This window comes from Oncorhynchus masou, chromosome 6 (genome assembly GCF_036934945.1).
Source record: "Oncorhynchus masou masou isolate Uvic2021 chromosome 6, UVic_Omas_1.1, whole genome shotgun sequence".
NCBI lineage: Eukaryota > Metazoa > Chordata > Actinopteri > Salmoniformes > Salmonidae > Oncorhynchus > Oncorhynchus masou.
In genome coordinates, this window is record NC_088217.1 from 18,553,686 (window position 1) to 18,567,128 (window position 13,443).

Below are 13,443 nucleotides of genomic sequence, written 5' to 3' on the forward strand. Positions count from 1 at the left end.
AATAGAACCGAAAATAAACCTTATTTCAACGTCAGGAAAATATGTATTTTTCCATGTCCGGAAAATATGCCTTTTCAATGTCCTGGAAAATATGTATTTTAAACGTATGGAAAATACATATTTTCACCTTTCATTCAGACCTAAATTGAACCTAACTTCTATGTCTGGAAAATACATATGATAGATGTCTTTTCAATGTGATTTTGCTTACTGGCACTATACTAGTTTTGGGGTGTGGCATTTTTTGGTCTTGCCTAGGGCACAGAACAGCAAGGACCGGCCCTGCAAACAGGGGTGGCATATCTCATGAAACAAATACATTGCCTTAGCCAGCGAAAAATAGCAGAAATCCCAGATTTCCCACCCTTGAAAAACCACTATGACAACAAAGTTGTTTTATTCAACATAACTTACTGCACCATACTGCTTAATGAGAAACAAAGGCATTCAAAGTCAGACAGTAGACCCACACAAATGCTGTGCTTTTTACAATTTAGAATTTTTTCAGTTGTGCTTGAAAGAAATGAGCCCTGTAGGGTTTGTGGACAAAAGGATAAGGTCAAAATAGCACTCAAGGGCATAACTGACTGTGATAACATGGGGATTCACAAAGAGTTTGCATTAGTTTAGCTTTGTCTTTTGTTATTATTCTCTCCTTGAAGAAGTGATGCAAAGCATGGTATATGTAGGGCATACTAGTCCCCTACATCGATAAATGAAAAAATTGTTATATATCAGATAAACACTGCATTCAGACTTCAGAATCCCTGCATCTCGTCATCAATAATCAACCAATCATGTCAGTCTGTTTGGATGTTTCCTGTCTGATATCCAATCAGAGCCTCAGGAGCTCATTGTGGCGATGGGGATGACGATGACAAGGACTATGGTAACGGCTGTGAAGATGAGCGCCCCCAGCTTGCAGGCTTTGGCTCTGCGCTGGTCAGCCTCTTTGCGCCTCAATAGTGTGTCGTAACCTGGCGTGTAGATGTCCTCCATCCAAAACTCCAGATTATTGGGGTTTAGAGACTCCTGGGCCTACGAGACAAAACATAAGGCCGCCACCACTCTATCATGCCAGATGTTAGACAGTCAGATAGATAACTGTTCGAGTTTCTCGTTAAAAGTCTTATTCACTGGGAGTTCCATTTGGATCCCAGTGAATATACATTTTCTGAATATATTTTCTAAAGATTCAATGACTAATCCTGGTTTATATCATTTTAGGAGAAAGCTCTGTGAAACTTTACCGAATGCTTTATGATGCAGACCCTGACTGAATAACATCTCTTTTCAGTCTGTTGAATAAACAGCATATTAATACATTTAAGCTTATAATAAGACATTTTAAGTGCTCATAATAACAACAAAATATTTCCTCTTGGAAAGCAGAGGTCTCAAACCTGGGGCTGATGGGCCAGATATGGCAGGCAAGTTGATTAAATGTGGTCTGTGGTTTAATTAAAGGAAAGTGTTACCAAAAGGCCAATAAGGTCCTAATGTACCTGCAGTTCCAGAGGGGACATCCTGGCCTCTCTGTCCTCCACGGTCCAGACCGGGGCTCCTCCTCTCCCCCCAGCCAATCTGGGGTCACAGGGCAGCCCAGAGGACAACCCAGGATTGGTCAACCCGCCACCCTTCTGACGCAAGAGAGAGGAACTGAATACTGGCTCCACCAGGTGGGAGTGTTTTTGAGGGAGCTTATGACTCTGGGCGGAGTTCTTTGATTGGTCCATCTGCATGGAGCAAACGTAAAGGCAGAAACAAAAGTTGTCATATTGGAATAAACGTGATCAAACTGGATACACACAAGCAGACCTTCTCTTGCCTTCTTATCCTAAGTGGAAAATGACTGATTACAGTCTTAGAAAAAGTGCTATTTAGAACCTAAAAGAGTTCTTCAGCTGTCACCATAGGATAACTATTTGAAGAACCCTTATTGATTCCAACTAGAACCCTTTTGGTTCCAGTTAAAACCCTTTTTGGCTCCATGTAGAACACTTTGAACAGAGGATTCTACATGGAACTCAAAAGGATTCTACTTGGAACCAAAAATGGTTCTCTTATGGGGACAGCTGAACCCTTTTTTCGAAGAGTGTACGATGAAAGACGGTCCTGCATTGAAAGTAAAAGAGCCATGGGTTATACTAATCGACTATGTATTCAACTGACTATCTAAACCGCAGTCTGACCAATAGGCCAGCTAATTGCATGTCTGACTCAAGTTCTGCTTTAGGTTTGAGTATTAGTCTTTCCCATCTCTGCCTAAAATCCCACAATCCGTAGAGCTTACATTTCCTTATTCTGACACACACAGGTCCAAACTGGCCTTGTGAAACCCGACCAGTGTTATAAAGTAGTTTTTTGGGGGTATCTTTACTTTACTATTTATATTTTTTGGCAACTTTTACTTTTACTCCACTACATTATAATATATGTACTTTTTACTCCATACATTTTCCTTGACACCCAAAAGTACTTGTTTCATATCGAATGCTCAAGCAGGACAACAATATAGTCCAATTCATACACCTATAAATATAATGCATTGTCACCCCTACTGCCTCTTATCCGGCGGGCTCACTAATACTGTGTTTGTAAATGATGTCTGAGTGTTGGAGTGTGCCCATTGCTATCAAAAAAAAACAAGAATTGTGCCATCTGGTTTGCTTAATATACAGAATTTTTGGTATAGCATTTATCTTAACGTTTTACTTTTTAAAGTCAATTTAAAACCATATACTTTTAGACTTTTACTGAAGTAGTATTTTACTGGGTGACTCACTTTTACTTGAGTAAAAGTAGAGATCCCTTAATAGAAAAGGACTCAAATATGACAATTGAGTACTTTTTCCACAACTGAACACGACCGATCTTACAATAGCTCACACTCTGTATAACTTAATGTGAAATGAAACGTGAGAAGTAGCAGCCAGTCTCCTTTACCAGGCTCGGACCAAACACCAACACACGAAAATACAGAGCAGATAACAGGTTAAACACTGAGACGGCTTCACAGCCCACACAGTTAAACTCCCGACTTAACAAAATGATCACACTCAATAACACACACATACTCACTTACTCCCAACCGAATCCAAACATTTCGAAACAAATTGATGCATGCATACCAACACACACACACAAACACACACTGACATACACTGTTGCACTGGCTTAGGTCGTACATCACCTGCCGTTTTTTCCCGGGCTGGGCCTTCCCATCTTTACTTTTTGAGAACGACACCGTCCAATCCCGCGCAGACAAGTTGGAGACGACGCTCGGCCGTTTGGAGTCTACGCCATTTTTCTCCTCAGGCTTGGAGGAGGCCAGCCGAGAGAGCACCCCCTTCTTCCCCCCTTCGGTCTCGCTCAGACCTCCGTTTGTCTCTGTCTTCCCTTGGCTGCTACCCCACTGGATGAAGTCCAGGCTGCCAAACGAATGCCCAGACACAGACAAGGGCTGGGGTTCCGAGGAGCCACCAGACCCAGGAGTGAGCGAATGGCTCAGGCTACCCAGGGAAGACCCACCACCGCTGGGCGGTCCCAGCCACCTACCTCCACTTCCTCCTCCCCCTCTAATGGCCTGCTCTTGTATCTTCTCATCCAGTCGCTGGAGGAAGGAAAGAACTTGGGAGATTTCGGCCTTGACCTCGGACAGCGACTCCAGGCGTCTCTCGATCTGGCCCATTCTCAGGAGGAGTTTACATACGCTGGCCTTGAGGCCGCCATCGTCGCTGCCATCCAGGGAGTGAAAGAGCTTCTGGAGCTGGCCCAGGCGGCCACGCCGTGCCTCTGGGGTGTCCTGGGCTGCCGAGGGGCCCACGTCGTGGGGGTGGAGGACCCCCGTGGAGCCGCACATGCTCATGTCATCCAGGAAGCGGAAGATGGCGCTGATGTCATCCTCACCCATCATGTCGGGGTCATCCATCGAGGTCATGAAGGACAGCCGGTCGGCGTGCACCAGGCTCCGCAGGCGCCGGGGGTCCGACATGGTGTCGGTCTGGGTGCCCCTGCTGCAGGCCGTCAACCCCCCTCCTCCAAGTGCGGGAATGGTGTTCCCCTCCCATCCCTTTGGAGGGGACAACCCACCAACAACGTTGTTTGTGGTGGGGCTGGGAGTGAGTCTAACCTGAAGAGAGCCCTCAGAGCCATCCAAACCCATCCCCGCTAAGCCCACCTCCCTGTCATCCAGACTCAGGCTCTTGTCGGCCCATCCCGGCCTCTGGGCCCTGGGGGGTTGGAGGTGGAGGGAGGACCATTCTTGTATAGTATCCCCTGGGCCAAAGTATGTGGAGTCCTGGAGGTCGTCCAAGCTTTCATGCTTGGCCCGGCGGTCCGGCGAAGACCGACCAACAGTGGGGGAAGGATACGGGTTGGATAGCAGTTCAAAGCTGCGGTTGGAAAACAGTTCCTGCCTCCCTCTTCGTCCTACTCCTCCTCTTGGAGTCTGAGACTCAGTACTGATGGTCACCTGGGGAACCAGTTGCGACTGGTTGTGGAAGTTCTTCTTGAAGATGTCTCTCTTCTTCACGCAGGAATGCCGCTCCGATCCCGGCTGTGATCCCGGCTCCGATCCAGGCTCCGATCCGGGATCTCTGGGTGCCGAGTCTCCACTCAGGGAATCTTTGGAGGACTCGCTGTCCGTCTCCAGGGGGAGGTAGATGCTCTGCATGCCTGGGATGCTGCCGCTGCCAGCGAACAGTGGGGTGTTGTGGCGCCAGTCGAAAGACACAGCCCTGGCACGGCTCGGAGGGGATGAGGAGACAAGAGAGAGGGGATCGGGAGGGAGACTGGCGCGCTTGCGGAACGAGTAATTTGATTTGGGCCAGAGCAAGCTTGGGTCGATGGGGCCTGAGATGGTCTGAGAGTCTGAAAGTGTGCGCACCCTATCACATCTGGAGAATCTCACTTCGTCAGTGATGGGCAAAGAGCTTTGCAAAGAGGGCTCTGGGGATTGGTCAATGTGAGGGGCGGGCTTGGCTTTTATTGGCTGAGCAGCCTGGGCCTCATCGGGAGCCCCACCCGTCATTTGAATGAGGTTGAATATAGTGACGATATCAGCTGCCACGCCTATCGGGGATGTCCCCAGTCCCTTGGGGGTGACCCTGTCTCTGAAGAGGGTGGCGGGGAAACATGGGTCGCGGCAGGCTGCGGAGAACAGCAGGCTCCTAAGCTCTGTGAGGTGCTGCAGGTCGAAGCGGGTGCTGACCATTCGACACAGGTCCTGAAAGGAGAGCCAGTGGCGCATAGCGGCCAGCTCCTCCAGAATACCCAGCAGGACCAGGGGGTACTCCTGTTGCAGGCTGGCCATGAGCCAATATCACCTTCATATCAACAATAAAATCAACAGGAGATGTGAGAACAATCAAAGTGGTTGGAAATAACACCTAGGATAAATACCACTAATTTATTACCACTAATTTATTACCACTTGAATACCACTAAGCCAGAGTAAAACCTCTGGAGTTTAAATTGTGTGCTAGCCTAAATAACATATTAGTAGAATATTATTTATCATATATCAAAATAACAATAGATCACAATCTATAGCTAATTAATGAAGCATGCACCCTCTTGCAATTTTATTTAATTCAAACGAAAAATATGTGGACCCTGGTGTTTTACTTCAGTGATGTAAAAATATCTATCTCACCGAGAGTCACACTTTACAGCAAGTGACCTTAATTTGAGCCTTAAAATAACTGACCAGATGATATGACGAGGAAATGCTGCATAGCCTATCATATACTGTACACCGGTTAACTCGAAATGAACCAGAAAACAAATCTAGGCTATATGAAAAGCCAAACTTAAATAGCAGCGTTTTAAAATACATCTTAAACAAATAAAATAGCACATATGACATACATTAATCTGATAATGTAGTTGTTTTTAAGTCATCTCAGAAGCACTAAAAGTTTAACAATTGGGAGAGCAGAATCACACAGTCATGGAGTCAATCCAGTCGGTGTCAATTAATAATCCATCCCATGAGAACATGAAATCATCTTCACTTGTGCTTGTTGAAAAGGTTGAAAAGCCTTTAAAGTAGGCTAGCCTATTTAGAAACAATATTTTATCAACAGTCAGGATCTAAATAACAGTCACACAAAGTCAGAGACTTAGCTAGCCTACCTGTTATCTCTGCACAGAGAAGAGTTGAATTTCAACAGCAGCACCTCCGTTAGAATAACAGCACTGGCTTTGAGAATCGCAAAACAACCTCAGGTATCATATTGTCTGCAGATTAATAAAAGGACGATATTCCTTTGGAAAGAAAGATCCAATCCACTGCACAGTTAATTCTCATCTGCCTGGATGAGCTCTTTTAAAATGGGTGGCTACAGACCAGGCTGAGAGTAGAAAATTAGAAACCAGGTCATCCTCTCACTAGTCCCTAAATCCCCAAAGGAGCCTCAAAAAAGCATCCATTCAACTAAGTATAATCTCCCCGAATAGAATAGCTTTATGACACCTGAAATGTCAACACAAACTAGAGGCTACATGTAGGCTAATCATATTAATCATACACTAGCCTAAAATAAAGGTTGGCACAATATATCTCTGTGTGTGATGGAGTGTGGGAGTGTTTCTTTTAGGCTGTCAGATGACAAAAGTGTGTTTGAGTGTGTAAAGGAGAAAACAGATTAAAAATGTATGATTTCATAATTCAGACTCCTCAACAACATCTAGCTTGACAGTAAACCACAAGGCGTGGACGACCTGATCAGACACACACACACCGGACAGTTCTCCTGGATCTGTCATCATTAGCAAACATTAGCATCCATAAAGGCCAATACTTAAAACCCCATTAGACTGAGAGGAGAGGAAAGCTTTCAGCTTCTACATCTCTGTCAGTTTCACCTGTCAGCCATATAGGAATAAATCTATTATATACCGATGATGGAATCCCTTTCGATCCATAAAATGAGTCGTTGGTATAGGAAAGCGCTTTTATATAAGATTTTATTCTACAGTACATCAATTATGATGCATTTGCCTAGAAATAACATGATAGTAGCAGGTAATTTCTGGCAATTGCTTGTACAATGTTTGAAAACAATTATAACATACTGTGTAATTACCTTAATAGTTAACAACAATCTCTTCATCAAACTGTGTAATTACCTTAATAGTTAATTATCGTCTCTTCATCATACTGTGTAATTTACTTAATAGTTAATAATCGTTTTTCATCACACTGTGTAATTAACTTAATATTTAATAATCCTCTCTTCATCATACTGTGTAATTAATTTAATAGATAATAATCCTCTCTTAATCATACTGTGAAATTAACTTAATAGTTAATAATCCTCTCTTCATCTCTTTGGGACATGAGGCCAGAATGAGCTCCGTCCAACAGATCTCTCTCCAACAGATATCTTACCATGGTATTATTGAGTAATTTCATATATATCTCTAACCACTTCTACAAGGTATTGTAATGGGTGACTTTAATTTACAGTTCTCTCACCATTGAGTTTTCTAGTAGGTTTACATGTCGATACTCCGATCAGGTCAGCTACCAACTGCTTTATTAGACATCAGTCCTAGTGAGTTAAACCTTGTGAGCCAACATGGCAATTCATCTACCAGAATCAGCTAAGTGCCTTTACAGTTTGTCCTTGCAAGGATGGTGTGGTGGTGCATAGCGGGCAATACAGAGTTAGAGGTAGAAAAATGTGCCACTCCACAAAATCTCTCTCTATCTCAATCTCTCTCAGAACCAGGAAGTCCCCCTAGTATGTGACCCAAATGCAGGAATGGGGGGCCAGGAAGAGGGGGATGTTGACATGATGACAACTTTGGATGAAATGTAGGCTGAGGACTTTGGAGATTCTTCTGGGGTGGTTGAGGCTCATTTACAGTGGGCGTGGGGTCCCAGGTAGTGAGAGAGCAGGGTTTGGGATACATGTTTCCCAGTTTCAAATACACCAGGTTAAGCAGCTTTCTGATGGGCTTTCAGTCTTTTCTGATTAAATGCTATCACTAATGTGGCCTCTGTAGTGGGTGGAAGAAGTGGGGCCTGACAGGGTAATTTTGTGTTCAGAGTCTGCCACTCTCCTGGTTGTACTGAGCGAAGTCGAGGGCACATCCAAATATTTGTAAATCGAGCTACTGATGGCACTTTATGGGGTGGGGCAGAAAGGGTGTGAAAGGTAAGTTTTCTGTGAGTCCCAGCCCATGTAGGGGTTAGGGGGAAATGAAGCAGCAGATAAGGAAGATAAGGCAGCTCTGAAGAGGGAGAAGGTAGATGTGGTGGTGCCGTTAGGAAGGATGGAATGGAGGCGCATCATAGCAGAGGGGATGACTCAGAAGTGGCAACGTGAGTGGGAGAGTAAGGAGATCGGAAGATTGTTTTTCTCTATCCAGAACTCTGTGAGGAAAGTCAGTAGGTACTTGGGGAGAGAAAGGAGATCGGAGGATTGTTTTTCTCTATCCAGAACTCTGTGAGGAAGGTCAGTAGGGAGCTGGGGAGAGAAAGGAGATCGGAGGATTGTTTTTCTCTATCCAGAACTCTGTGAGGAAGGTCAGTAGGGAGCTGGGGAGAGAAAGGAGATCGGAGGATTGTTTTTCCCTATCCAGAACTCTGTGAGGAAGGTCAGTAGGGAGCTGGGGAGAGAAAGGAGATCGGAGGATTGTTTTTCTCTATCCAGAACTCTGTGAGGAAGGTCAGTAGGGAGCTGGGGAGAGAAAGGAGATCGGAGGATTGTTTTTCTCTATCCAGAACTCTGTGAGGAAGGTCAGTAGGGAGCTGGGGAGAGAAAGGAGATCGGAGGATTGTTTTTCTCCATCCAGAACTCTGTGAGGAAGGTCAGTAGGTACCTGGGGAGAGAAAGGAGATCGGAGGATTGTTTTTCTCTATCCAGAACTCTGTGAAGAAGGTCAGTAGGGAGCTGGGGAGAGAAAGGAGATTGGAGAATTGTTTTTCTCTATCCAGAACTATGTCAGGAAGGTCAGTAGGTGCCTGGGGAGAGAAAGGAGATCGGAGGATTGTTTTTCTCTCTCCAGAACTCTGTGAGGAAGGTCAGTAGGTACCTGGGGAGAGAAAGGAGATCGGAGGATTGTTTTTCTCTATCCAGAACTCTGTGAGGAAGGTCAGTAGGTACCTGGGGAGAGAAAGGAGATCGGAGGATTGTTTTTCTCTATCCAGAACTCTGTGAGGAAGGTCAGTAGGTACCTGGGGAGAGAAAGGAGATCGGAGGATTGTTTTTCTCTATCCAGAACTCTGTGAGGAAGGTCAGTCGGTACCTGGGGAGAGTAAGGAGATCGGAGGATTGTTTTTCTCTATCCAGAACTCTGTGAGGAATGTCAGTAGGTACCTGGGGAGAGAAAGGAGATCGGAGGATTGTTTTTCTCTATCCAGAACTCTGTGAGGAAGGTCAGTAGGTACCTGGGGAGAGAAAGGAGATCGGAGGATTGTTTTTCTCTATCCAGAACTCTGTGAGGAAGGTCAGTAGGTACCTGGGGAGAGAAAGGAGATCGGAGGATTGTTTTTCTCTATCCAGAACTCTGTGAGGAAGGTCAGTCGGTACCTGGGGAGAGTAAGGAGATCGGAGGATTGTTTTTCTCTATCCAGAACTCTGTGAGGAAGGTCAGTAGGTCCCTGGGGAGAGAAAGGAGATCGGAGGATTGTTTTTCTCTATCCAGAACTCTGTGAGGAAGGTCAGTAGGTACCTGGGGAGAGTAAGGAGATCAGAGGATTGTTTTTCTCTATCCAGAACTCTGTGACGAAGGTCAGTAGGTACCTGGGGAGAGTAAGGAGATCGGAGGATTGTTTTTCTCTATCCAGAACTATGTGAGGAAGGTCAGTAGGTACCTGGGGAGAGTAAGGAGATCGGAGGATTGTTTTTCTCTATCCAGAACTCTGTGAGGAAGGTCAGTAGGTACCTGGGGAGAGTAAGGAGATCGGAGGATTGTTTTTCTCTATCCAGAACTCTGTGAGGAAGGTCAGTAGGTACCTGGGGAGAGAAAGGAGATCGGAGGATTGTTTTTCTCTATCCAGAACTCTGTGAGGAAGGTCAGTAGGTACCTGGGGAGAGTAAGGAGATCGGAGGATTGTTTTTCTCTATCCAGAACTCTGTGAGGAAGGTCAGTAGGTCCCTGGGGAGAGAAAGGAGATCGGAGGATTGTTTTTCTCTATCCAGAACTCTGTGACGAAGGTCAGTAGGTACCTGGGGAGAGAAAGGAGATCGGAGGATTGTTTTTCTCTATCCAGAACTATGTGAGGAAGGTCAGTAGGTCCCTGGGGAGAGAAAGGAGATCGGAGGATTGTTTTTCTCTATCCAGAACTCTGTGAAGAAGGTCAGTAGGGAGCTGGGGAGAGAAAAGAGATCGGAGGATTGTTTTTCTCTATCCAGAACTCTGTGAGGAAGGTCGGTAGGTACCTGGGGAGAGTAAGGAGATCGGAGGATTGTTTTTCTCTATCCAGAACTCTGTGAGGAAGGTCGGTAGGTACCTGGGGAGAGTAAGGAGATCGGAGGATTGTTTTTCTCTATCCAGAACTCTGTGAGGAAGGTCAGTAGGTCCCTGGGGAGAGAAAGGAGATGGGGTTCCTGTTAACACGGCTGAGGTTAGGTCATTGTGGATTGGGAGGTGGGTTAGCTTTAGTAGGGAAACATACAGATGGGAAGGGTGAGAACTGTTGGGAGGTGGAATCTGTACAGCATGTCCTGCTATAATGCAGGTGGTATAAAGAGAATAGGAGGGAATTGTACTGTGAGCTGGCTACAATTTCACTAGAAACTCTCTTGGGTTCAATATGACCGGCAGTGCGAAATAGCTTGACAGCTTTTGGCTTTTCTCTATACCACTGGCCTGCACTTACTGGTGCGAGGATGGAATATGAGATATATAAATGTATAATACCTACGCCAACCTGTAAAAGGCAGCAATGCATCGGAAAGTTACAAGAAGAAGAAGACAAGAAGTACCTCCTACAAACTTTCTCGAGTCTCTGAGTTTTCTGTCTGTGTGAACAACAACAGTCCAAATGGCACAACAGAGAGTTCTGCTGGACCAGGACCAGTCCTGTTGTTCTGTCTGTCTGGATCAACCGAATGATCCGGTTACTATTCACTGTGGACACAGTTACTGTAGGAGCTGTATTCAAGGCTGCTGGGTTCAGGATGATGACAATTGCAGACAGTCCCCATTGCACACAGACCTTCACTCCAAGGCCTGCTCTGAGGAAAAATAACATTTTGGCTGAGGTGGTGGAAAAACTGAAGAGACAGGACTCCAGGCTGCTCCTGCTCTGTACGATGCTGGACCTGGAGACGTGGCATGTGATTTCTACACTGGGACCAGAAAGCAGAAAGCCCTCATGTCCTGTCTAGTATGTCTGATGACTGCTGTGAGACTCACCTCTAGCCTCACTATGATAATTCTGGACTAAAGAAAGACAATCTGGTCAAAGCCACTGCACATCTACAGGAGAAGATCTTCTTTCGTCAAAACAAACTGCTGCATATTTATTGCCGTACCGATCAGCAGTGGGTTTGTTATATTTCTACAATGGATGAACATAAAGGCCATGATGCAGCGTCAGCTGCAGCAGAGAGGACTAAGAAAAGGGTAAGGTGACTTTGATCATGGCACAGTCAAAGATTGCCACCTTTCCGACCAAACAGTTTGGCAAATTTCTGTAAGGCAGAAAACTGTAAGTGCTGTTATTCTGAAGTGGAAACTTCTAGGAACAACAAAGGCTCATCCGGAAAGTGGTAGGCCACACAATCTCACAGAACAGGACCGCTGAGTGCTGAAGCGCGTAGCGTGTAAATATTGTATGTCCTCGGTTGCAACACTCACTACCACAAGAACTGTTCGTTAGGAGCTTCATGGAATGGGTTTCCATGGCGGAGCAGCCGCACACAAGCCTAAGATCACCATGCGCAATGCCAAACGTTGGCTGTAGTGGTGTAAAGCTCGCCGCCATTGGACTCTGGAGCAGTGGAAACGTGTTCTCTGGAGTGATGAATCACGCTTCATCTTCTGGCAGTCCAATAGACTAATCTGGGTTTGCCAGATGCTAGGAGAACTCTACCTGCCCCAATCCATAGTGCCAACTATAAAGTTTGGTGGAGGAATAATGGTCTGGGGCTGTTTTTCATGGTTCGGGCTAGGCCCCTTAGTTCCAGTGGATGGATATCTTAACGCTACAGCATAAAATGACATTCTAGACAATTCTGTGCTTCCAACTTTGTGGCCACATTTTGGGGAAGGCCCTTGGCTGTTTCAGCATGACAATGCTCCCGTGCACAAAGCGGTCCATACAGAAATGGTTTGTCGAGATTGGTGTGGAAGAACTTGAATGGCCTTCAAAGATCTCTGACCTCAATCACACCGAACACCTTTAGGATGAATTGGAACACCGACTGCGAGCCAGGCCTAATCACCCAACATCAGTGCCTGACCTCACTAATTGTCATCTTAGTTATTTTGTTATGTCTTTGTTTTAGTATGGTCAGGGCGTGAGTTTGGTGGATTGTGCTTATTTTCCGTGTCTGTGTTCCACATGGAACTGTTTCGGTTTGGTTATTTCATGTGTCGTTTATTGTTTTGTTTCAGTGTTCGATTGTTTTAATAAAGACCATGAACATGTACCACGCTGCGGATTGGTCCTCCGATCCTTACTACTCCTCCTCGTCGGAGGAGGAGAAAGACAGCAGTTACTCTAATGCTCTTGTGGCTGAATGAAACCAAGTCCCCGCAGCATTGTTCCAACATCTAGTGGAAAGCCTTCCCAGAAGAGTGGAAGCTGTTGTAGCAGCTAAGGAGAGACCAACTCCATATGAATGCCCATGATTTTAAAATACGATGTTTGACAAGCAGGTGTCCACATACTCAAATCAAATCAAATCAAATTTTATTTGTCACATACACATGGTTAGCAGATGTTAATGCGAGTGTAGCGAAATGCTTGTGCTTCTAGTTCCGACAATGCAGTAATAACCAACAAGTAATCTTACTAACAATTACAAAACTACTGTCTTATACACACAAGTGTAGGGGGATAAAGAATATGTACATAAAGATATATGAATGAGTGATGGTACAGAGCGGCATAGGCAAGATACAGTAGATGGTATTGAGTACAATATATACATATGAGATGAGTATGTAAACAAAGTGGCATAGTTAAAGTGGCTAGTGATACATGTATTACATAAAGATGCAGTTGATGATATAGAGTACAGTATATACGTATACATATGAGATGAATAATGTAGGGTATGTAAACATTATATTAGGTAGCAGTGTTTAAAATGGCTAGTGATATATTTTACATCATTTCCCATCCATTCCCATTATTAAAGTGGCTGGAGTTGAGTCAGTGTGTTGGCAGCAGCCACTCAATGTTAGTGGTGGCTGTTTAACAGTCTGATGGCCTTGAGATAGAAGCTGTTTTTCAGTCTCTCGGTCCCAGCTTTG

At 45.1% G+C, this 13,443-nt stretch overlaps 1 protein-coding gene across 1 annotated transcript; it reads right to left on the minus strand.

The window, feature by feature from the left end:
• Positions 1-382: 382 nt before the first annotated feature.
• Positions 383-5,314, minus strand: LOC135541016 (major intrinsically disordered Notch2-binding receptor 1-like). The gene is made up of 3 exons (XM_064967157.1): positions 3,194-5,314; positions 1,506-1,736; positions 383-1,038 (listed from the first exon to the last, which is right to left on the minus strand). Exons 1-3 carry the CDS (start codon positions 5,312-5,314, stop codon positions 844-846), a joined length of 2,547 nt encoding a protein of 848 aa, XP_064823229.1. The 3' UTR covers positions 383-843.
• Between the last annotated feature and the right edge of the window lie 8,129 nt (positions 5,315-13,443).